Here is a 22,585-nt window from a genome sequence, read left to right on the forward strand (position 1 = left end):
TCTGCACACTAGGGTGCGTGAAATTAAAATTATTATAATGTATATATGTATGTATATAATACACACACATATTTATATATTTATTTATATTAAAGAAAATGTTATTCTAATTAATTGCTTTTGTTGAATGATGGTAGTTGGATGAAACGGAGAAAATTATTGTAAGCTAATGTTATTTTTATAAGATAATAACACTGGAATAAATTATTTATGATGTTTTGTTATTTATGATGTTTAGTTTGCTATTTTTTAACCTTTAATCTCTTTTTTAATATTCTCTTAAGAATTTGGTAAATAAACATAGTTTTACCGAAACAATTCAAATTTGAAAAAATACAATTATAGATGATAATAAGATATTTGGAAGTCCTTCGACGAGTATAATGATGAAAGTTGCATGAAAATCGACGGAGATGAAGATGTGTATATGGGTGAATACAATAAATGAGGGTACCGAACATAAAATCCTATCCGAACCCAGCAATTGTCATCCATACTAATCTATCGAGTTGGTCGAGTCAACTCAAAAAACTCGCAAATTGACTCAATTAATTTATTTATTACCCTGACGTCAAGGAACCTTGACTTTTTTTTATATATATATTTTCCGACCTGTATTAAAGAATATTTGTTAAATGTGGATACAATGAAGTTGCTGCCAGTTGGGAAGTTATAAATTGTGGTATTATTGACGTGGGATGGAAAATGAGTGAAATACACGAAAATAAGCCAATATTTGAAGATGTATTAATTGTCATGAGGTCTCTCCTTCTTGAATCGAGCTACAAATTAACCAGCCAGGACCGAGATCTTTCAAGGAATTAAAAACACGAATTGCATGCTCGGTACCATGTGTAGGAAGAAGTTGACATTAATATTGCCCTGTGCGTATATATATATATATATATATATCGAACAATTCACATATGTTGACCTCATGCATGTGAGAATGAATCGGGAGAACCATTCAATGTAAACTACTTTCATGTAGTACGTATACACCTCATGGCTAACAATTATGTTATGCAACAAATTAAACATGGCCCGGACAGAGCATGTTAATATTACACCATGCATGCATATTTCTTTAATTTGTTCTACTTTTGTGCAGCTTGCATGCACTTGTGAAATCCAAAGAAGAATTAATTAATGTGTCCATGGCCAACAACCAACATTTGCTAACACAACTTAATTGCCAATAACTATTGCCTGCCTCCCTCCTCCAATGTGTTTTCTTATTGGAAAATGATCTGTTATTGCCGATATAAAGCCCGTTTAAATTTTGTAGAGATTTTTTAAAATAAGTGTTTTTTTAAGATATTATGGCTAAAGAAAGAACTAATATTGTTAAAAAGAATAATAAATTTTTTAACAATATTAGTTATTTCTTTAGTCATTTTTAAATTATAGTTTGAATTTTTTTTTAGAAATATATTTATGGAAACTGATAATATTTTTTTTTGTCTCACAACTAATATTATTCAAAAAAAATAAATTAAAACAATATCCTGTATTCTTGCCTTAGATATTACTTTTGGGAGTGTTAATTGAGAGAGTTTTTTTTTCTTCTGTGATTGCTTTACAAACAATCAGATGTAAAAAAGAAAAAAAATAATTAAGTATTGTTCGTAAATAAAAAATCTAAAGTTAATATATACCAGCTAAAATTGAAGTGTTTGAAAAAATATTGTTTTCTAACCTAATTTTAAGTAAAATGATAATAATATCCTTAATCTCTATAACATTGATTTTTTAAATTATCTAAATTTTGACATTCACATCATTCGACGGTGTGTTTATATAAAAATTATTATATTTTGAATATTTTGAATCAAAATTATTTTATTCTTTTATGACATGTGTAAAGATAAGAAATTTACATGCATGCAATTTCAAAAGTAATTACACCAAGAGTTATGCAAGATTAATTATCTCAATTAATGTTGGCATTAACTCAAGAAGTTGGAAAGTCAAAGGACAAACCATGAAACTCCCATCATCAATTATCATTATGGACATGATTAAGGACTTTTATGACCATTAAGAGTGTCCTTTCACCTTCTACTAAACCTCAGCTATAAATAGAGCTCAAGGTTGAAGGAATTAGATACACCAAACCCAAGCTTTGCTCTCTCCATATCTCACAAAATTTAGTATCTATAGTGGTCGAGACTCTGCCTAATTTTCGAATCTGGAGTAGCTTATGTTCAAAGCAAGTAGTCGAGCAAGAGTGCTGTTGAAAGTCCTGATCGAGGTGTCATCCAATTTCGAGTTAGAGTTCTGACCAAAGATCCAATATACTTCAATTTTTGTGGGAATCAGGTAAGTGGGTTTTTGTTTCTTTAAGCCATCTTTGTTTCAATTCGATGGAAATCATTGAGTCTTGTTTCTATTGGACTCTTTTTGTTAATTTTGATTCTCTAAGCATTATTCTAAGAAACCATCAAAATCTTTGTTTGGGCTTATTCTTATTTGAAATCACCAAGTATCCGTTTCAAGTCTTGATCGTACACTGTTTGTTTTATGTCCTTTGATTCCGTATATATTTCGTTCCACATGAATCCTTTGTTATGCTTCATTTTGAAGTACCTTATAATTCGTTATGCATTCCTTTGCTAAGCCTTTGTTCAGATTCATTATGTCCTTTTCGTTCCAATTGATACCCATGTGATATGTTCGTTTGTGATGATTCTGATTTGAATAATGGCGCATTGGGAAAAGCCTGTGAGGGAAAAGGCCCCAGAGGGAGCCCATGCGTGGGAAAAGGCCCCAGAGGGAGCCCAAAACCAGTAAAAGCCCATGGTCATTATGATAAGATATGAATAAATATATTTTTAAAAGAATGATGTTCCTGTTTTGAAAACTCGATCGTACATTCATCGTTTCATGTCCTTTGATTTCGTTTCATGTTTCGTTCTGTACGATTCCTCTGTTATACAATGAGATCTTGAAATGCACTGTTAGGATTCAAATTAAAAAATGGTAAGGAAATTCCGAAAACATGATATGATAAGGCCCTGATGCGGTGGGTTATAATAACCGTTTAAGGCCTCGTCCCCTTAGAGGAGTAACAATTAGGGACTGATCAGTAGCCAGGATTAACGAGATGAATAACAGTGCCATGTATAAGTTATGATTCGGTTATGATATGTCTTGATTCTTTGTTTCGTATTTTGTTTGTCTCCTGTCTTGACTCCTATTGAATTCGTATCATGTATATATATTCGATATTTGTGTGTACGATTGGCCCCCACTTGCTGAGTGTTTCCCAAAACACTCACCCATTTACTCTCCCTCCCCAGATAAGAATGAAGATGAGTTAGATGACAAAGAACAGATTATGTTATGGGGTTGGTGATGACGGATCAGTTCAAGTTGAAGAAATATTTTTCTTACTTTAAATTTCAATTTCGCTTCCGCATTGTCGCACTTGTGTTTTTCTATGTAAAAACAGTTATAGTTTATGAAACAGACTGGTTTTTGGCAAGATTTGTACTACGAGGCTTGTTGTTTCAATGTTAAATTGTTAAACAACGCCAATGTCAACTAGGCCCGGTTCCGGGGCGTGACAACATGAATGTGTGAAGATTTATATAAGATTAACAAGAATAAAAAACTTATTGCGCATTTTGTTTTTTCTTCCCAAAATCTTACAATTTGGGAGTATAAGAATTTTTCGATTTGGTTAGTAGATCTTGTAATTAAAGACCTTATATTGGATTAATAATATTACAAGTTTTACTCGTAAAAAAATAAGAATAAAAAACAAATGACAAAATTTGTATAAATGTACAACATATGTAAAAATATTTCTAGATAAAATTTATAAAACATACAAAATATATTTTTTGAAAAATCACTGTGAGATAAAAATTGATAAAGTTAATTAAACGTAATAGTGAAATCACCAAACTATAATTTTAATTTTACACTATTAAAAAAAGGAAAAAAAAAACTGCAAAACACCTCAAATCACTTTCATGGTGTTTCACATAGTTAATAAGCACTTTAAGAATTTAAGAGGATGTTTGACTTAGCTTATAAGTTCTTTAAAAAAGTTTATAAGTTGTCAAAATAAGGTGTTTGATAGCTTATAAGCTATTTTTAAAAAACATAAAGTGATCTTACTTTTTCAAAAATCTTATTTTAACATTTTATATCTCTAAAATATACTTACATATTTTCATAAATCCTCGTCGTATCCCCGCACATTAAATATTAATTCTAAAAAATTTCAATAACGTACATTTTTGTATATGTATACTTTGTTACATTATCTTCATAATATTATAGCTTTTCTGGTCAATTTGTTGATAAAACGATTTTATAATACCAAATATTTTCTAATTTTTTTTTTCAAATAGCTTATAAACTATCAAAATAAGTTGTTTGATGTTTTATAAATTTTTTTTAAAAAATTATGGGCACCTATATTTTTGTAGAAAAGATCTTATTATAATAATATTTTACTTATATATCCATATTATCTCTACATATTATCTTAAATATCCATAATGTCTTTCGTATATGTTTTTTTTTACATAATTTTGTTTCTAAATTAAAATATAAAATAATTTTATTTTTTAATATATGTTTAAATTTATGAAAAATCCTAAAACAATATTTATACATATAATCTTTTTGATTATAAAATATAGTAATATCAACTGGAATCAAACATCTCAAATATATCGACGTTTTAAAATTATTATCTGAAATAAATTTATTCAAATATCGTAACAACTTATTTTAAAAACAAATCAAACTTGATTAAAAAAAAAAATAAATCAAACAACCTCTTGGTCGGATCTAACAATAGACAGATTTCCCAAACACTCCGTAGGATTATCCTTCATCGTAAAACCCTAGAGAGAGAGAGTCTCCTTCTTCGTTATCCCGAGGGCGAATCCCATCTTTACCAGAGACTAAACCCTAAATCACTGACAATTCGATCGTTCCGCCATGGCTCGTAACGAGGAGAAAGCTCAATCAATGCTGAATCGCTTCATTGCGATGAAAGAGGAGGAGAAGAAGAAGCCCAAAGAGCGCCGCCCCTATCTCGCGTCGGAGTGCCGCGATTTGGCGGAGGCCGACAAGTGGCGCCAGCAAATCATGCGAGAAATCGGGAGAAAAGTTGCTGAAATCCAGAACGAAGGCCTCGGAGAGCACCGGCTCAGAGACTTGAACGACGAGATCAATAAATTGATTAGAGAGAAAACGCATTGGGAGAGGAGAATTGTGGAGCTTGGGGGGGCGAATTACGCGAGGTACTCTGCAAAGATGACTGATTTAGATGGAAATATTGTGGACGTTCCGAATCCTGGTGGACGTGGGCCGGGATATAGGTATTTTGGGGCGGCTAAGAAGTTGCCCGGTGTCAAGGAATTGTTCGAGAAGCCACCTGAGTTGCGGAAAAGGCGCACACGGTAATTTTTATTGTTAAAGTTTGCTGGTTGAATGAAGAACTGAGTCATTCTGTATGTTTTCTTTTATATTTTGTGGATTAGGGGTGAGGTTTGGAGTTTATGATGAGTGATATATATTGTTCCTGTTACGATAATGGTTTTGTTTGCGTTGCACATTTAGAAACCAAGGGATTTTTTTTTGGGCAGGCTACATTTTTAAAAAAATTATTGGGTACACTGTCCAATCATGACGTGCATAAAGTGTTTACGCTTTCTGAGATGGTTGTCTCAAGTAAACTTATTTGGTATATTTTTTTGCAGAACAAATAACAGTTTTCTGAATCAAATGAATGGTTAAATTAAGGAACCAATTTCAGTGACACCATACTGCTATGTTGGCCATATATGCCTTTATATTACTGAATAACTTGATATGTAAATTAAGAAGCTCATATTCTATATATTTGTCTTGTTTGATTGTTGATTTAAGTGAGTGTTAATTCATATCCTCGACTGGAAGATTTGTGATGTAAATCGTTTGGACTACGAAAGTCATGATGGGTTTTCTAATTTGTGTAATTATTTTTAATGAAATTGCCTTGCTATTTTCTTGTATTCGTGACTGGGACTTGAGATAATGTAGGTCATGCACATTATCTGCAGGTATGACATTTATAAAAGGATAGATGCAAGCTATTATGGTTATAGGGATGATGAGGATGGGATATTGGAGAAGTTGGAAGGGCCAGCAGAGAAAAGAATGAGGGCTGCAGCTCTGGAGGATTGGATTGAGATGGAAAAGATAAAGAAAGAAGCAAAGAGGGCGGTGAAGAGTGGAGAGGTGGCAGAAGTGGGTAACGTGTCCAATATATTATTTGAGGAGGAAGAGGATGTGGTGGAGGAAGAGAGGATGAAAGAGAGGGAGAGAGAGGAGAAACAGAAGGAAGATGAATTTGTTGCCCATGTGCCACTGCCAGATGAGAAGGAGATCGAAAGGATGGTGCTGGAAAAGAAAAAGCAGGATATCTTGGCCAAATACATAAGCAATGAGCTGCAAGAGGAGATGACTGAAGCAAAGACCTTGCTTAATATACAGAGATAGATGGTATGCTGTACTTTTCACATCATGTGACTTAATGTTTCATTAATTGATGATCGGTGTCTCTTCTTGACGTTGGGATCCTTGCTCTGTTGATTCTTGTTCATGACACTGAATTCTTTCTTAGTTTATCACATGAAATTTCATTTATAGTTGTGAGGATTATTTCAGATAATCTCCTTTCTGTTTATAGCATTTTGAAACATAAAACTTTTCTCTCTCTTTATCGTTGCCTTGAATAGAAGTAAAAAAAACGTGGCATTGAAACAGTGTGTGACATTTTCTTTTGATGAAATATTGGATGGCTGTACTGTCATGTATCTATTTTTTTTTAAAAAAAATCAGGTCAACCTTGTTTGATGTCTCTAAGCCCTTGCAACATGTCGTAGTTGTGTAATTATTTAAGACATGCTGCAGGAACTAGGTGCGCTGATTCTTTCGGCCCTGTGATATCTAATTTGGTTTAGGTTTTTTAGATTTTGTTTGGATTTTTTCATGTTTCCATCTTTTACTGTGTGCAGAAGTAAGTTTTTTTATATACGACACAGGTATGCCATCGGTTGTGGTTGCTGTGTACTTTGCCAATTGCCATTGGTTGTGGGAGGTCAGTAACTTGAGATGCTTTTAAAGGTGAATGAGTGACCAAGATTATCACACAGTTGGTATTTATAAAGTGGCGTGCATGATGGAGGCGTTAAGTAAGACAAACCTGCTATGAAACTTTTCGTATGCCTTGGATACCACAGCCTGTAGACGACTTGATTAACATGCATGATTTCAAGCCAACCCTCAGGGTCGAGATTCTAAGAAGGTTGTACTATTTCCAGCATGCATTCATCAACTACTAACTGCCATCCTCAATATATGCATTCGAAATGTCAAGACGAGAGTCCATTGTTAAGTGTATGATTAGTCGTTTTGAATCTATTGGGAACAAATTTTTCTTATGCTCAGTCATTCCATGATCACCAAGCTCCAGAATACATTCAAAAAGAGTAGAATTGCCATTGCCTCAATTATGTCGATGACTTGCTGCTTATCTATCGCAAAATTGGTTCAGGTCAAATTGAATTTAAGACAATTTACTTTCTTTTGTGAGAAAGACGTATAATTCTGAGTGTGTGTGCGTGTTTTTGTTTTTTTTGGTTAAAATGGCAAATCCGGGACAATTACATTTGAAATAAAAGTAGGATGAGAATCAACCTTTATCGGACATAGAAGCAATTGTTCTAGCTAAAGTGTGCGCGGCTTGATTCGCTAATTGGTTTTGAAGCAGATCATCAATATTTCAAATATAACCAAAGCATGCAAGAAGATATGCTCAAACTAATTTGTTGCGCTGGAAACTTGTCTTTTCAAGTAACCAAAGCAAGAAGATATGCTCAAACTAATTTGTTGTGCTAGAAACTTGTCTTTGCTGAAAATGTTGTGTTTTTCAAAATCTCAAGATCCTACTTTTGGAATAAGTTTTGACACTTTTGGTACTTGATCAATCTTTAGTTGGTTATCCATAAGCTAATACTTGGGTGAATTATATTAGCAAATATATCAACAAATTTTTATCACAAAAATAAAGATTGTTTACACCCCAGAACCTAACATTCCTTATTAAAAAAAATATCTCTTTCATGTCTAGTGGTGTTTAAATTACTTGAATTGATCAGTTGATACTGGAAGAGGCCTATTATGTTTATTTATATATTTGGTTTTTTATATAATGTAAATAGAAGATTTGAACGAGATATCTTAACATTGAATAAAAGAGAGAGGTCATGTCATCAAGTTAAAAGACTTTTTATACTTTTCAATTATATTGAGACAATCTTCAATGCTGCGCCCACCATTTTGGCACACCACTCAAAAATAGCGCCCCACAATTTGCTGCGCCAAATTTGGTGCAAACATTTATTTTTTTAAAATTCTTTTCATTCATTTTTTAGTATTATAAATAATGTTTAGATAATAATATAATATTTATAATACTTAAAAGATTCAACATAAAAATTTTATTATAATTTTTAAATTAATTTATAAATAAATGTTTAATTACTTATTTTTTAATATTTATTTATATTAATTATAAATAATTAGTTAATGGTTTGATTTAATTATTATAAATAATATAATGGTCTAATACAAATGCAAATAATTAATGCAACAATACAATTTTAACTTATAAATATTATGAGTATTCTTTTTGACGTAAGATTTGGTGTAAATGAGTTGGAGATGTATATTGAATTTGGTGCGAAACTTACACTAAAATAATGTAAAACTTGCACTAAAACATAATTCATATTTCCGTAAATTTGTAAGATTTACTTGTAAGAAGTTGATCACACACTATAGTCAACATGTATCAAGGTTTTATCGAAGGATCTGTTAAATTCCCTTCGTTACACGAAACAAACAACTTTTTGGAAACATTGAAATATAAATATATAATGTATGTCTTTAGCCAATGGATATTATATAACTTTTCCGCATTGAAAACCCATTGAGCGGCCTTTGTTTTGATGATTTTGGAATTATTTTCACCAAAACTAATATCAAATACGTGCCCGTTCGAAGACAATAGAAAATTTAGTTGGTGACCAAGTTGTCGCAAAAGTGATCATTTTAAACTTACACCATGTCACCAACAGTTTGGAACCATCAGTTTTTACAACGTCATGCCACGAGGTTTTGCCCTTAGTTCATTTTAGGATTTGGACTAATCAATAAGCATCACCATATCGTGCTCTAGATAAAAAGGGGCCACAGATGGAGATGAAGTTCACAATTTATTTTTAATGCTGCTCTTTAATTGCACTAGAAATGTTGGTTTATACAATAGGCCACATGCCACTACATTTCAAAATGATTTACCACATTTGACAGTATAACTACTCCCACTTATCAACAATTCTATACCAAAAAACTGACATTTCCCAAAACCAGGCTCCACTTTTATCTTCCGTCAAATCAAAATCAATCAATCCCTTGATCAAAATGCGGCATACCAGAGCTAGATGGTTTCTCCTTTTGATCGATCAAATCATCTCTGCTACCGAATCGTTTACTGATGCCACTTCTTATTGGTTTCTCAGAGAGTAAAACCAATCCCATAGTTGAGAAGCTTTGCGTAAAAACATCGACGTCTATTGTTCCACTATAAAGACCCCGGCTTCCAGCGGCAATCACATTTTGCTTGTCATCGCCGCTGCTCAGCATGGAAGGCAAAACATCAAGAAGCTGAGAATTGGGTTGGCTGGAGCCACTTATGAGCATCCGAAGAGTTTCCCTAGCACCTTTCTCCAACATGGATTCAGCAGCTGGAAGAGGGTCCACAAGATTTGGATTTAATGGAGAAATTGCGGTCGAAATAGCAGGCCCTGCACTGACCAAATACCCTTGGCCAGAAGAACAGACATCAATCACTGGAATGTGGACAATTGGATCACATATCAAAGGTGTAAATGTAGGAATTTGCTGAGAAGTTGGCAGCCTAACCAAAGGCTCAGGTGCAAACGTTGGAAAATCTAGAGGAATTTCGGCCATATTTAGGGTTTGATTTGAGGTCAAAAGTCTAGACTGCCTGCTGGCTGATAGGAGAGAAGAAATTGGAGGCAAAGATAGTGATTCAGTTGACAATATAGGTAGGTGTGAATTTCCTTTCGTGAATTGTAGAGCAGAGGCAACAGGAGGGCACCAGCAATACTGAGGTGATAAGTGAGATGAGCCTGAAGACGGAATTTGTATTCCTGAACCTGAAAATGGAAGCTCTGAGGATTTTCCAAGCATCTCCAACAAGCTGAATGTGGCTGAAGTACGACTTGCATTTGGTTCAGAAAGTTCGTCTTGCTCAAAGCAATTAGCATTAGATGGATCAAAATTGCTTGATGAAGCAAGAGCTAAGTTTTCAACACTTGAAACGTAATTCTCCACACACCACTTCAATTTCTCTCTGGAAGCACTCCTCATAGAAGACAAACTCTTAGACATGCCTTCCTTAAACTGGTTTGACTTAGGACTGAGGCTACCCTGGTAAATTAAGTTTGTCTTTGATCCTTGCCCGCCATATTGCCGGACATAGGAAAATTTTTGGCACGTTGAGGAAGATTGAGGAAAACGTTGTTCGCAGGGATCAATAGTGCTGTCAGAAGAAGAGGAAACTGACAGAACACCACTAACTTGAGCACTGGTTACAACTGATCCCGCGAGATAAGCATGAAGATGAGTTGCAAAAAAGTTCAGACGTTGCTCACTAATTCCGCTTAATTCAGCAAGTGAAGGTTTTCTCATAAGCAAATCCTTCATCTAAACAGACAAATAAGACAGAATGAGGAATGATTTGATAACACAAGAAAACTTAGAACATAAACGAATTGTACCGTTGACCTTACATTTTTTAGCAATTCATTTCCCAAAAGCTTAGATTTTTCAGAGCACCAAAAATAACAAACCACAGCATCTGAAATTTTGATCAAGAAAGATCTTCCAGATTTGTCAGCAGAGATTTCTTCGATGTCAATGGCAGTGCATTGAGCCTCGGTGCTAAATGTCGCCAGCCTCTCCACAGAACCATCATCGCCATTGAATGAGATGCGCATGTCCGAAGTTGGCAAAAGTGAGAGGCATAAATTTCCTCTGTACAACATGGCATGCAAACAAAAGGATCAGAAAGTAACAACCGGCGTGAAGCATATTACAATAGATATCAATTCTAGAGTAAAGAGGGTTGCCATAGTCATGTGCACGCGGGCCTTCACACTTTCGCTGACCCCAACTAACAATGAGAAAACATGGGATGTGATTGGAGTCCAAAATTTAAGAGCATAGGCAAACTTATACTCCACTTCCTAAGTGATGCGTGAATTCTAAAGTTTTTCTCCATTAAGTACCAAGATCTTCACAAATTAAGGTAAAAGGTTATGTATATTAACAGTTTCAATAAGTTTAAGTGTTCCATTTCATTTTCTCCCCAACAAATTTTATCCCATGGCTTATTACATTAAACTAAGCAAATTTATTAAAAAAAGAAACCCAACTTAACCATCAGATAAATATTGGTTTCATTCATATGAATAAATAGAGGGAAAAAGAGATCAAATAGATTTTAAGTTGTGAATACAATTTGGAAGTATCAAAGCCCATGCATAAGTAGAAGTTCGATTCACATCATCAAAGGCATGGAAAATAATTGAATATCTAGAGAAGTAGCCAAATTCATGTGTTAAGAACCAAATGTACACATAACGATGCTACAAAAGCAAATTAGTAAAGGCAATACAATTACAAACCAAACTATTAAAGCAAAGAATTACAACACTACAGAAAAAGTACTACATTAGAAAGATTAAAATTTAGCATGAACAAGGACACAAAATTCTGGTAAGATATAACATAATACATTAACATAAGATGAAGCTACCTTTAATTCTTCTTATTTCAGAGATCATTATAGTATAACTCCGAATTTACCTACAAGTCAAAAGATATTTTCACTTGGAAGGCCAAACAATCTAGCCATTACAACATAAAATACAGCATTTCATAAGGCACGGTGTGATCAAACATAGTGGACGAATAAGTCGTATTAACTACCACCTTATTGGAAAATTATTCCTTAACTTTCTTATACATAAATATTATCATGAGAAATCCCAGCGAATACAAACATCAAATGCACAGAAGAGATATAACATGATATAAAAGGAAAAGGAAATGACGCTAAAATACTGAAGCAGATATTAACTAAGTTGATTCAATTTATCAAACTTCATATGAGGTTTCCATATAATAGAAGTCAGCGATGATTTCCGTTGGTTACCAATAAAGAACATATATACCACAACAACCTTCCCTGGTGTCTTCACATGTCATATGCGCACCTCATAGCAATGTAAAGTCATATCAAGAAGCAGGGATCTAAGAAGATTCCCGCATGTAGTGCCGAGATGATTTAGATAGGTCTGCAAATGCACATACAAGACACTCAAAAATGAACCCCAACATGTTTAGGGTGAGTTAATAACACAACTCTCTAAGAGTCACTTGGCAGGTATAAATAACAAAGACCCATATCATGCAACAAAGTTAAAAAGTATTCATTAAATAATCAATATGCATCATTAAGCACAAACATTCACACCAATAGATACATATGTAAAAAAACAAACGATTCCCTTCATATGAAATGAAAGGGAAGTTCGTCGATAAGAAAAAAATCCCAAGTTAAGCAACATGAAGCTGAACTTGGACAGAGTTAAAAATTTATCCCAACAACTCAACAGCCGAAGGAAACATAAGCTGGTTTTTCATTATTATACAAGTCTAGATGGTATCTTCGCGACAAGTAAAAATCGCAACTCACTCTCATAAAGCATTTCCGCCAAAAGATAAATGGCCAAAAGAGTTATAAACATAACACAAAAATTGAAATGCCAAATTTAATCTTAAAAATTGATTAGAAACACATCGAGATCACTGTCACAACCGACTATAAGTTTATAACAACACTTTCCTATTATTTATTTGGGCAAAGCATTTAAAACTTGCTACTAGCATGTTCCTACGGAAGTATATAACTAGTTATACAAACTATGAAAAGTAAGTGTCAGTAATGGTACCAATCGGGGAGTGTGTAAAACAACCTTATCTCAGAAATCAAATTAATTTTTCATGTGACTCCTTGCACTCCAAATTATTTTTTGATGCACTGCATCAACCCACCCCATATACTTCAACAAGTAAAAAAGACCTTTTCACTGCCCTTTCGTTTATCCCTCACAACCAAATGAATTTACAATTCACAAAATCTATCATAATTTGTGAAAGAAAATATTCTCCCCCACTGCAGATGATGAAGTGATCAAAACTTTGCCCATATAAGACCATATACGTTGTTATAAAACGATACAAGTGTGTGCAACTAACTACCTTTTCGATGTTGGAGACAGAAGGGTTCCTTTCTTCTCGATCTTTCCAACCCGAATAGAAACAAGAGGTATGCACAGGCACCTGGCCAAAATAGCGACTTCCGATGGTTCAAAGTGCTGGTAGACATAAATAGCAAACAAGTCAGTGGCCCAAAACTGAGAAAAAGTAGATGTTTCATACAACAAAATGGGTCAGGATCTATCAGAAGAGAGATACTCATACAAGGCTGTGGAAAAGTCAACTATAAGTCAAGTATCAAACAACTTCATATAAGCATCACAACCACAAAACTCAAATCAATACAATCACACATAACGACTTCCCTGACAAAATTAATAAATTCCTGACTATCAGTTAAACAAATTGATTATTCATCAAACCAGAGACAAATCCAGGATCCAAAACCCGTCACACCCCAAAACCCTATCCAAAAGCAATATAAAGCAAATCTAGTTCGACCGATCGAGCATCAGCATACCTGACTAAGGTGAGCTAGCAGACGATCCTCAGCCGCCCCTGTGGAAACATTGAGCTTTAGCAACGGTTTCAACCTCTCGTCCGCCCGGCACGCCCCCGTCACCTGGAAATCCAAAGCGCGAAACCATTGCAGAAAACCATCCTCCCTATCGCTAGTCTGAAGAAGCAGATCTCCATCCCCATCCTCCACGAATATCTCCGTCAACCTCTGCACAATCGACGGATTCGCGTTCGCTGAAGTCTCAGCACCAGACGACGGCTCGTCGATGGAATCATCTCCGTCGAAATTCCTGTCCGCACGATCATCATCTTCACACTGTCGGTTGCTTCCAGATTGCTTTCTCTCAGAATTAACCATTAGCTCAAATCCAAAAATTTCTCCAAGACGGCAGCCAAAAAAACGTTGGTAGATCCCAACACAATCTGAAATGGAATAAACCCTAATCTTCGAAAACAACAAAAATCTCAATCAACAAAATCAAAACCTGAATCAGATTGGAGGAAATCTCTGCCGATGATGAAAGACGCAAAGATAAGGCATCAAATCAAATATTGTTTTGTACAAGGCCCGGACTTGAAATATAATATTCCATGTGTTTAATGTTTGGTCTGACGTCCGGAAAATATTATTGGTCCTCGAAGTCAAACACGTCAGCACTGGGCCGTGGTCGAGCCCATATGTCCCACAATATATAAATATATACCTAAGAACACGTAGCCCTACGTTTTTTTATAAAAACCTTTATCAATTATTACTTTTTTTTTTAATTTTTCTGGATCCACGTATTTTTTTTACGAATAAAAATTTATATAAAATAAATGAAAATATGATACTAATATATTATATTTAAGCATTAATTGATTTAGATCAAGAAAAAAAATAAGATTGTGAACATTTTTATTAATATCAGTATACGCAACACACGTTTGAATATTCGAAAATCATATATTAGTGTCAGATCTAAAATAATTGTTATTTAAATATCATATATTAGTGTCATATTTTTAATGTTTTGTACAAAGTTTTATCCCAAAAAAAGTTTCATTTATATCAATACTCGCATACATGTTTGAGTACTCAAAAATCGTATATGAGTATTAGGTTTGAAATCATTGATGGTCAAATATCATATATTAATATCATATATTTAATGTTCTGTATTAATTTTCATCCGAGAAAAACGTGTGACCGAATTCAAAAACACCTTTTTTGGATCAAATAATGCAAACATATATATATTTTTCCGACGGAGTCTTGATGAAAAACAAAGGTTAGTTTTGGGGTCTTAAAGTAAATTTACCTTTATTGTTAATAATTTAATTTCATTAAAGTTAAATTAACTAATAAATTTTGAGGATACTTAAGTTAATGAAAATTTGTAATTTGAGTAATATATATTTTTTGGTGATGTGGGAATCGCAGCCGCTACTTTCGGTGCGCACTGGGTAAACCCCGGACTAACGCAATAGCCTGCAAACTACGTTAATCAGGTAAATCACATTAGGCAAGCCCTGTGTGACAGGCTAGTCCAAGAAGATGTTGGTAGGGGAAATCGAACTTTTGACCTCTGACCAAAAGTTCACCTACTCTACCAACTTGGATATCCTGAAAAGCTGAATAATACTTTTGATGTCACGCACAATGGATCTTTATTGCAATTATTCCATGATCATCACAGCTATGTGAAAATAATTAGTCTAGATTGTTGTAGAAGTTCATCATATCTCATCACCATTTTATAAAATATATATATATCAGCAGCAACGGATATATCATGTGTTTTGTATATAAAAATATTGGACAGGAATAAAATATTACATCACTGAATATAATAATTGGAAACATGAAGAGAAGGGCGGCAATTTTTCATAAAAAATTATAGTTGAACAAGAATAAAATAAATAATAGACATTGTTTCGCAAAGGATTAATAAAATAATATTCACACGACCGATGAAGATGAAAGATTGTTAGGTAAAAGATTCACTGATATTAAGGCTTTGTTTGGATGGATATCCATATAACATTTTGCGCAAAATTATACGAGGCTTTAAAAGTTTTTTAAGAATAAATTTGCAATTTAAACAACTACTTTATAAAAAAAAAAATAGTTAAGTTAACTATTTATAAAAACCTTTTGCAAATTTTTCTCCTTTGTAATTTATTACCCATTTGACTCAGGTGTTTTTTTATATTAAAAAAATCCAAAATACCTCTTAGTTAAGTATATTTGGAGAACTATTTTTCATTAAATTTTTACAAAAATTTTGAATATTCTCAATGATTCATATTATCGTTACAATATTGATGAAGATTGGAATTTTTACCGCGTCTAGTTGTGGGTGGATGAAAAATCGTGAGCTTGAAAATTTGTTACTTTGATATATACACCAAAGCCGAAGGTCAATGCATTTTTAACTTTTAATTTAATTGTCTTATTGTGTCATAAAGATGACAAGTACTCTAAAGTGCCCCTTGTAAATATAATGGGCAAAGGAGACATATACTTGGGCCCTTATATATATATGTGGTAGGAAATAAGGCCTTGTAAGAATATTAATTGATTTGTTGCAACAAGTTTATACACTTTTACTTCTTCAAGCTGTGCATCTAACCTCTTCGTGAAATATCGAACTTGCATAAATAAAATTTATCGTCATTTTAGTCTCCAAGTTTTTTTTTTTATAAAGAAGCTATCGTTTGTCAGTTGATTAATTTTAATTATGAATATTTTGGTTAATTATGAGTTTTTTGGTCCATTAACTTGTCCATTTTTTTTGTTTTGGTTCATTAACTTTTCAAAGTTTTGTTTTGGTACAATAACTTTTAGAGAAAACTACAATTTTGGTCATGTATGTTTGCCACTTTGCGATTTCGATCATCTATGTTTTCATATTTCAGTTTTTAGTCATGTGTGTTCCAATTTTTAGCAATTTTAATCTTTTTTTATTCGAAAATGTTTATGTGGCACTATGCACGTAAGTTTCACATCAATATTACATTGGTGTCACATCAGCGACACATCGAAAAAGGACTCAAATTGCCAAAAAAACAAAGATAGCGGACTAAGTTGAATTCTGAAAATATAGTGGATCGAAATCGCAAATTGACAAATATACAAGACAAAAAAAGCTGTTTACCTAACTTTTAATTTTTCGGTTATTTTGGTCTAATTGCTGACGTGACAGCTCGATTTTACGATGTCACGCCATCATTTTTCGATGTCACGTTAGCATTTTCCGATATCACGTCAGCAATTGAACCAAAATATTAAATAGCTGAAAACTAAAAGTTAGTATACCAAAACCTAACTTTGAAAAGTTAATGAATAAAAAAAAAAACAAGTTAAATGGACTAAAAAATTTATCTTCCCTTAAAATAATATTATAATCCTATGACATGCATGTTCTTTGTTCAATGTGCTCCAGCTCAAAAATCAACAATATTGTGAACTAAGTACTTTGTCAATGCCGGCTTTGGAGTGTTGCATTTGCTGGCGGGTTAAACAATATAATAGCTAGCAGTAAATATTTGAGAAACCCAAGGCAAAGTAAATTAAAACAAAGAGTACTAATTAAATACATATGTATATATGTGGAACCCTCTATAAATACATATACGTACGTATCACTATTACATGCAAATCACAACCTTAATTCCCACGAAACATTCTCCAAGAATGGGCTCTCCAACATCTCTAGCATGGCCTCTTTTGATCACTCTCTTCTATTCTGTGCTACTGATCGCCTGCAATGCTGCAAAAGATGGCGACCAAAAGGCAAATACTGAGAATTGTTTTTGAAACTAACATTTTTCGCATTCATATATTCGATCTCTTTTGAATTTTGATCATATATATCACACAAATCATGTTACAATTTTTTATATGACCATTTTTTTTTACGTACTCTCACGTCGTTAGATTGGAAGGACTCCATATGAATGTATATAGGATCACCCGATCCAATTATATATTTCAGCTGCATCGTGTGTGTAGATAACTCGTTGGTTGTCGTCATCTAAATTTTTATTTTTATTTTCATGCATATATGTCGAGGGAAAATATTTCCAGCTATATGAATGAATTGAATCACACATACAGTGCAGGATGGAATGGAATGGATACAAATTCTTTCATGTGAAGAAATTGTGGTCAAATCGGATTTAGTATAATAAATCTCAAGTGTTCTATAATATCCATTTTCTTTAAATTGAATATTCTGTTTAGTATGAATATATAAGTAATATTATTGTTACATATAGGTGTACATTGTGTACATGGGTGATCTTCCAAAAGGTGAATTATCGGCAGCGGCGCATCATTTGAGCATGTTACAATCCATTATGGGAAGGTTGATATTCAATTTGCATATCCCAGCTCTAACAAATTATATTGTTTATATTTTTACTATTTTATAATATTATGGAGAATGTTATTGATGGGTTAAGTAGTAAATTTTATTCAAAATAGTAGATCACAATAGTTTCTTTGTTAAAAAATTATGAAATAATAGTTTTTTTTCTAAAGGTTTTGATTTTGTTAATAGGAGAAATAGCAAAATTAGGCCTATAACTTGATCAAACTGTGATTTTGGTTTTCTAATTGTCAAAAAATCTTCTTACAATATAACAATATTTCTTCTATTTCAATTTTAGTTTTTTTTTTCATTTTTTTTATTACCGACGTGACATCAGTGTTAGTCATTGTTGAGATGGACATCGACGTCCTATCAATACTTTGGTGAAAAAATAAAAATACAAAATATATAACTTCTAATATTTTGCACTTTTGCTTGAAACTAATTATTTCGATTTTGAATCTACATTTTTAGTAATTCTTTTAATTTATAAATTTGGTTGCGTTTGCAAAAGGCCGGCATCGGAATCTTGGCTTTACAGCTACAGAAGAAGCTTCAATGGCTTTGTTGCAAAGCTGACTGTGGAAGAGAAAAACAAAATTGCCAGTAAGTGAGCATTGGTTTTAATTTTCATAATTAATTCTAAAAAATCATCGAACTTTATGAGAAAAGAAAGGTTTGCATGGTGTGTGCTTTCTTGCATGATCCATATTTTTGGTTATCCAGGCCTCGACGGAGTCGTCTCCGTGTTCGCTAGCATGAAAAAACAGCTGCACACCTCGAGGTCATGGGATTTCTTGGGGTTCCCCGAGACATCTCCGAGGTCGGCCAAGGAGAGCGATGTCATCGTCGGAATGCTTGACACCGGAATTTGGCCGGAGTCGGCTAGTTTCGATGACAAAGGGCTTAGTCCACCACCAAGCAAATGGAAGGGAAGTTGCCAATCCTCCTCTAACTTCACTTGCAACAAGTAAGCTTATATATGCTCAAACCCTTTATTTGTTACTAATGGTTATTATAATCATGTAAAATACAAAGCCAAGAATTGCATGTGTTTTGAGTTCATTGGGTACTGTTGGTGATTTCCGACTCATCAGAATTCATGTTTAATTTCAAAAATAATTCTTACATATATATATATATATATATGATTATTTGGAAAAACTGTAAATATTACTCTGGTATATTTGTTTTCGTTGATTTTGATATCGTCAAATTTCAATCTTAGCCGCTATTTTTATAATTTCGATAATTTGGTCATTTTTTCTTACTTTGAGTTAATGTGATACCTATGCAATACTTACATGGCTCCGATGCTGATGCGTGCAGTGATATGTCAGATATATTAAGTTAATAATAAAGGCATACAAATTATTGAGTTCAATTCTCTAAATAAAACTGATTTTTGGCAGCAAAATCATCGGAGCAAAGTATTACCACAGTGAGGGAGCAATCAGTCCACCAGATATTCCATCTCCGAGAGACTCGGAAGGGCATGGAAGTCACACAGCTTCCACAGCAACCGGGGACTCGGTAGCTGGCGCGAGCTTGTATGGACTTGGATCAGGAACCGTAAGAGGCGCCGCGCCTTCTGCTCGCCTAGCAGTCTACAAAATATGTTGGTCTGATGGTTGTTCGGATGCTGATATTCTTGCAGCATTCGACGACGCAATCGCTGATGGAGTCGACGTGATCTCTATTTCTGTCGGAGGGTTCTTCCCTTCTGATTACTTCGAAGATCCCATCGCCATTGGGGCATACCACGCAATGAAAAACGGAGTGCTCACATCAAATTCTGCGGGAAATTCCGGGCCTGACCCTGAATCCATTGTTAACTTCTCCCCTTGGTCACTCTCAGTTGCTGCGAATGTCATAGATAGGAAATTCTTGGCTAAGGTTCAATTGGGAAATGGTAAAACTTATGAGGTAAGTAGATTTTGGCCATAAAATATTTAAACATTTGACAATACTGCATAAAATATTAGTCAAATTTTAATATCCAACTTCCCTTATGTATGTATGTATGTAAAGGGAGTGAGTGTAAACACATTTGACCTCGAGGGCAGCTCGTACCCATTAACCTATGGTGGAGGTTGCGATTCCCTGGACCCCGAAGCAGTGAAAGGTACCGTTGTCCTTTGCGACGTTTTGAATGATTCAGAGCCAGCAGCAGGTGCAAACGCTACCGGAACCATAATGCAGGACGATGGCTTCAAGGATTACGCCTTCTCTTTTCCAATATCAGCTTCATACTTGGGATCAAGCGATGGTGCTGAAGTTTTTCAATATTTCAACTCCACTAGGTATATCATTTCGCAAGACTATAATGGAATTCAAACGTCGAGAAATATTTCATATACATAAAGGAAGCATCTCAAACTTTATATACACCATGTTCCAATAAATAATTTGCTAGCAATATTTGATATATGATGCAGTAAACCAATAGCAACCATATTCAAAAGCGCCTCGGTAAACGAGACATTGGCTCCATTTGTGGTGTCTTTCTCATCAAGAGGACCAAATCCCATCACAAAGGGCATCATGAAAGTAAATATATCTTATTTCAAGATTTAACTGACCCGGTTTCATGATTGAAACCCTAAAATATTTTCATTACTTGGCATGCAGCCTGATCTTAGTGCTCCGGGAGTAGACATTCTAGCAGCATGGTCTGAAGCCACAACTGTGACAGGATCACCGGAGGATACTAGGGTTGTACCATATAACATTATATCCGGGACATCTATGTCTTGCCCTCATGCTTCTGGAGCCGCGGCTTATGTTAAATCCTTCAACCCGACGTGGTCTCCCTCCGCCATCAAGTCTGCTTTAATGACTACTGGTAATTGATTTCTTCTTGAATATAGACCAAGAGATATTTAGGTAATGTTTGAAATAGCTTCTAGTTAGAAAGAACTTCTTGACTTTTTCTTAATAGAATTTTGAAATTTTGTAAAATTTTGTTAACGAAAAGCTGAAAAATGATTACTAAATACTCTCAAACGTACAGTACTTTAGAAAGTAACCATGATCAAACTTGAATTCGAAAAAAACGACCTCTATCTAATTAAAAACTTAGAAAGTAACCATGATCAAACTTGAATTCGAAAAAAACGACCTCTATCTAATTAAAAACATGACGTTGTCTTATACTTGTGATCACTCATTTTGTAAGGATTCTACCATGTATCATGTGTTGAGTGAGTACTTAGGGTGTAAACGCAAGCTGATTAAGTATTATTTTTTTCCACATACACCAGCTACTCCATTGAGTGTGAAAACAAACACCGATGCCGAATTCGCATATGGCTCAGGCCAGATCAACCCCCTTCAGGCCAAATCCCCTGGCCTCATATACGACCTGGCAGAATCAGACTACATAAGTTTCCTCTGCGGCCAAGGCTACAGCAGCAAGAACTTGAAACTCATCACGGGAGAAAACATCACTTGCTCCTCGGCCAAAAACGCGACCGTTTACGACCTGAACTACCCATCCTTCGCCCCCTTCGCCACATCAGGCACCTCGGCCAGCGGAACCTTCCATCGGACGGTCACAAACGTAGGCTCCGCGACATCGACATACACATCAATAGTGTTGGCACCATCCGGAGTCAGGATCACCGTCGAGCCGAGCACTCTGACGTTCGAGTCTCTTGGAGAGAAAAAGACCTTTGTTGTCACGGTTACAGCGACTATAGGGGACTCGGTGCAGTCGGGTTCTTTGGTGTGGTATGATGGGGTTCACCGAGTCAGGAGCCCCATTGTAGTTCCCGCTTCAGATTCTTGAATTTCATTCGAATTTATACGGCGGCTTTCTTGTACGATCTTTACTTAATTGGTTGACATAATTTGTTTATGTGAAGATCGATTATATCAATAAGTCCACTTGATCAGTTGAATGTTTTGTAACGCCTGAGTGTTAAATGAAATGTGATTTACTAAGAAAATAGCTGTTTGTATTGATTCACATTTTTATAATTGGTATAAATATAGTTAGATATTAAATACAAATGATGAGTAAATTATAATTAACAATTTTTATCCAATAATAAATTATTAACATTGATATCATTAACAATGAGAAAATCATTGATTTCTTATTTATGTTACTTTTATTTTCTTCCTACGTACTACTAATATGCAGTTATTTATTTTCTAGGTAAATTATACACACATATTGAGTTATCTTGATAGTTTTGTAAACATATTATATGGGGAAAAATATACTATATGGGGAGTTCTACGTACCGCAACGAGTTTGTATAAAATTTTCATTCAAATACAAAAAAGGATAGATAAACTCCGTATGTTTTGTTTTGTTT

The 22,585-nt window shown here is 34.1% G+C and overlaps 3 protein-coding genes across 3 annotated transcripts; 2 read left to right on the forward strand and 1 right to left on the reverse strand.

Annotated features, from left to right (window-relative positions):
- Positions 1-4,808: 4,808 nt before the first annotated feature.
- On the forward strand, positions 4,809-7,519 carry LOC140865491 (uncharacterized). The gene is made up of 3 exons (XM_073270152.1): positions 4,809-5,426; positions 6,069-6,510; positions 7,053-7,519. Exons 1-2 carry the CDS (start codon positions 4,963-4,965, stop codon positions 6,505-6,507), a joined length of 903 nt encoding a protein of 300 aa, XP_073126253.1. The 5' UTR covers positions 4,809-4,962; the 3' UTR covers positions 6,508-6,510; positions 7,053-7,519.
- A 1,768-nt stretch (positions 7,520-9,287) lies between these two features.
- LOC140864271 (uncharacterized) lies at positions 9,288-14,434 on the reverse strand. Its single transcript, XM_073268346.1, has 4 exons — positions 13,904-14,434; positions 13,426-13,541; positions 10,890-11,133; positions 9,288-10,803 (listed from the first exon to the last, which is right to left on the reverse strand). Exons 1-4 carry the CDS (start codon positions 14,258-14,260, stop codon positions 9,475-9,477), a joined length of 2,046 nt encoding a protein of 681 aa, XP_073124447.1. The 5' UTR covers positions 14,261-14,434; the 3' UTR covers positions 9,288-9,474.
- Positions 14,435-17,581: 3,147 nt separating this feature from the next.
- Positions 17,582-22,050, forward strand: LOC140860709 (cucumisin-like). Its single transcript, XM_073263716.1, has 9 exons — positions 17,582-17,680; positions 18,166-18,254; positions 18,775-18,866; positions 18,987-19,230; positions 19,673-20,186; positions 20,292-20,563; positions 20,699-20,810; positions 20,892-21,105; positions 21,524-22,050. Exons 1-9 carry the CDS (start codon positions 17,582-17,584, stop codon positions 22,048-22,050), a joined length of 2,163 nt encoding a protein of 720 aa, XP_073119817.1.
- Positions 22,051-22,585: the final 535 nt, after the last annotated feature.

Source organism: Henckelia pumila, chromosome 4 (genome assembly GCF_033568475.1).
Source record: "Henckelia pumila isolate YLH828 chromosome 4, ASM3356847v2, whole genome shotgun sequence".
Taxonomy (NCBI): domain Eukaryota; kingdom Viridiplantae; phylum Streptophyta; class Magnoliopsida; order Lamiales; family Gesneriaceae; genus Henckelia; species Henckelia pumila.

What these genes read in the sequence shown, in the direction of transcription:
- LOC140864271 (XM_073268346.1), bottom strand. Translation starts at nt 14,260, where the DNA reads ATGGTTAATTCTGAGAGAAAGCAATCTGGAAGCAACCGACAGTGTGAA. An exon ending in CTGTCTCCAACATCGAAAAG is followed by an intron (nt 11,134 to 13,425) that starts GTAGTTAGTTGC and finishes CATGTTGTACAG; the next exon opens with AGGAAATTTATGCCTCTCAC. An exon ending in GAAATGAATTGCTAAAAAAT is followed by an intron (nt 10,804 to 10,889) that starts GTAAGGTCAACG and finishes TTGTCTGTTTAG; the next exon opens with ATGAAGGATTTGCTTATGAG.
- LOC140860709 (XM_073263716.1), top strand. Translation starts at nt 17,582, where the DNA reads ATGGGCTCTCCAACATCTCTAGCATGGCCTCTTTTGATCACTCTCTTC. An exon ending in CAAAAGATGGCGACCAAAAG is followed by an intron (nt 17,681 to 18,165) that starts GCAAATACTGAG and finishes TGTTACATATAG; the next exon opens with GTGTACATTGTGTACATGGG. An exon ending in CAATATTTCAACTCCACTAG is followed by an intron (nt 20,564 to 20,698) that starts GTATATCATTTC and finishes TATATGATGCAG; the next exon opens with TAAACCAATAGCAACCATAT.
- LOC140865491 (XM_073270152.1), top strand. Translation starts at nt 4,963, where the DNA reads ATGGCTCGTAACGAGGAGAAAGCTCAATCAATGCTGAATCGCTTCATT. An exon ending in TTGCGGAAAAGGCGCACACG is followed by an intron (nt 5,427 to 6,068) that starts GTAATTTTTATT and finishes CATTATCTGCAG; the next exon opens with GTATGACATTTATAAAAGGA.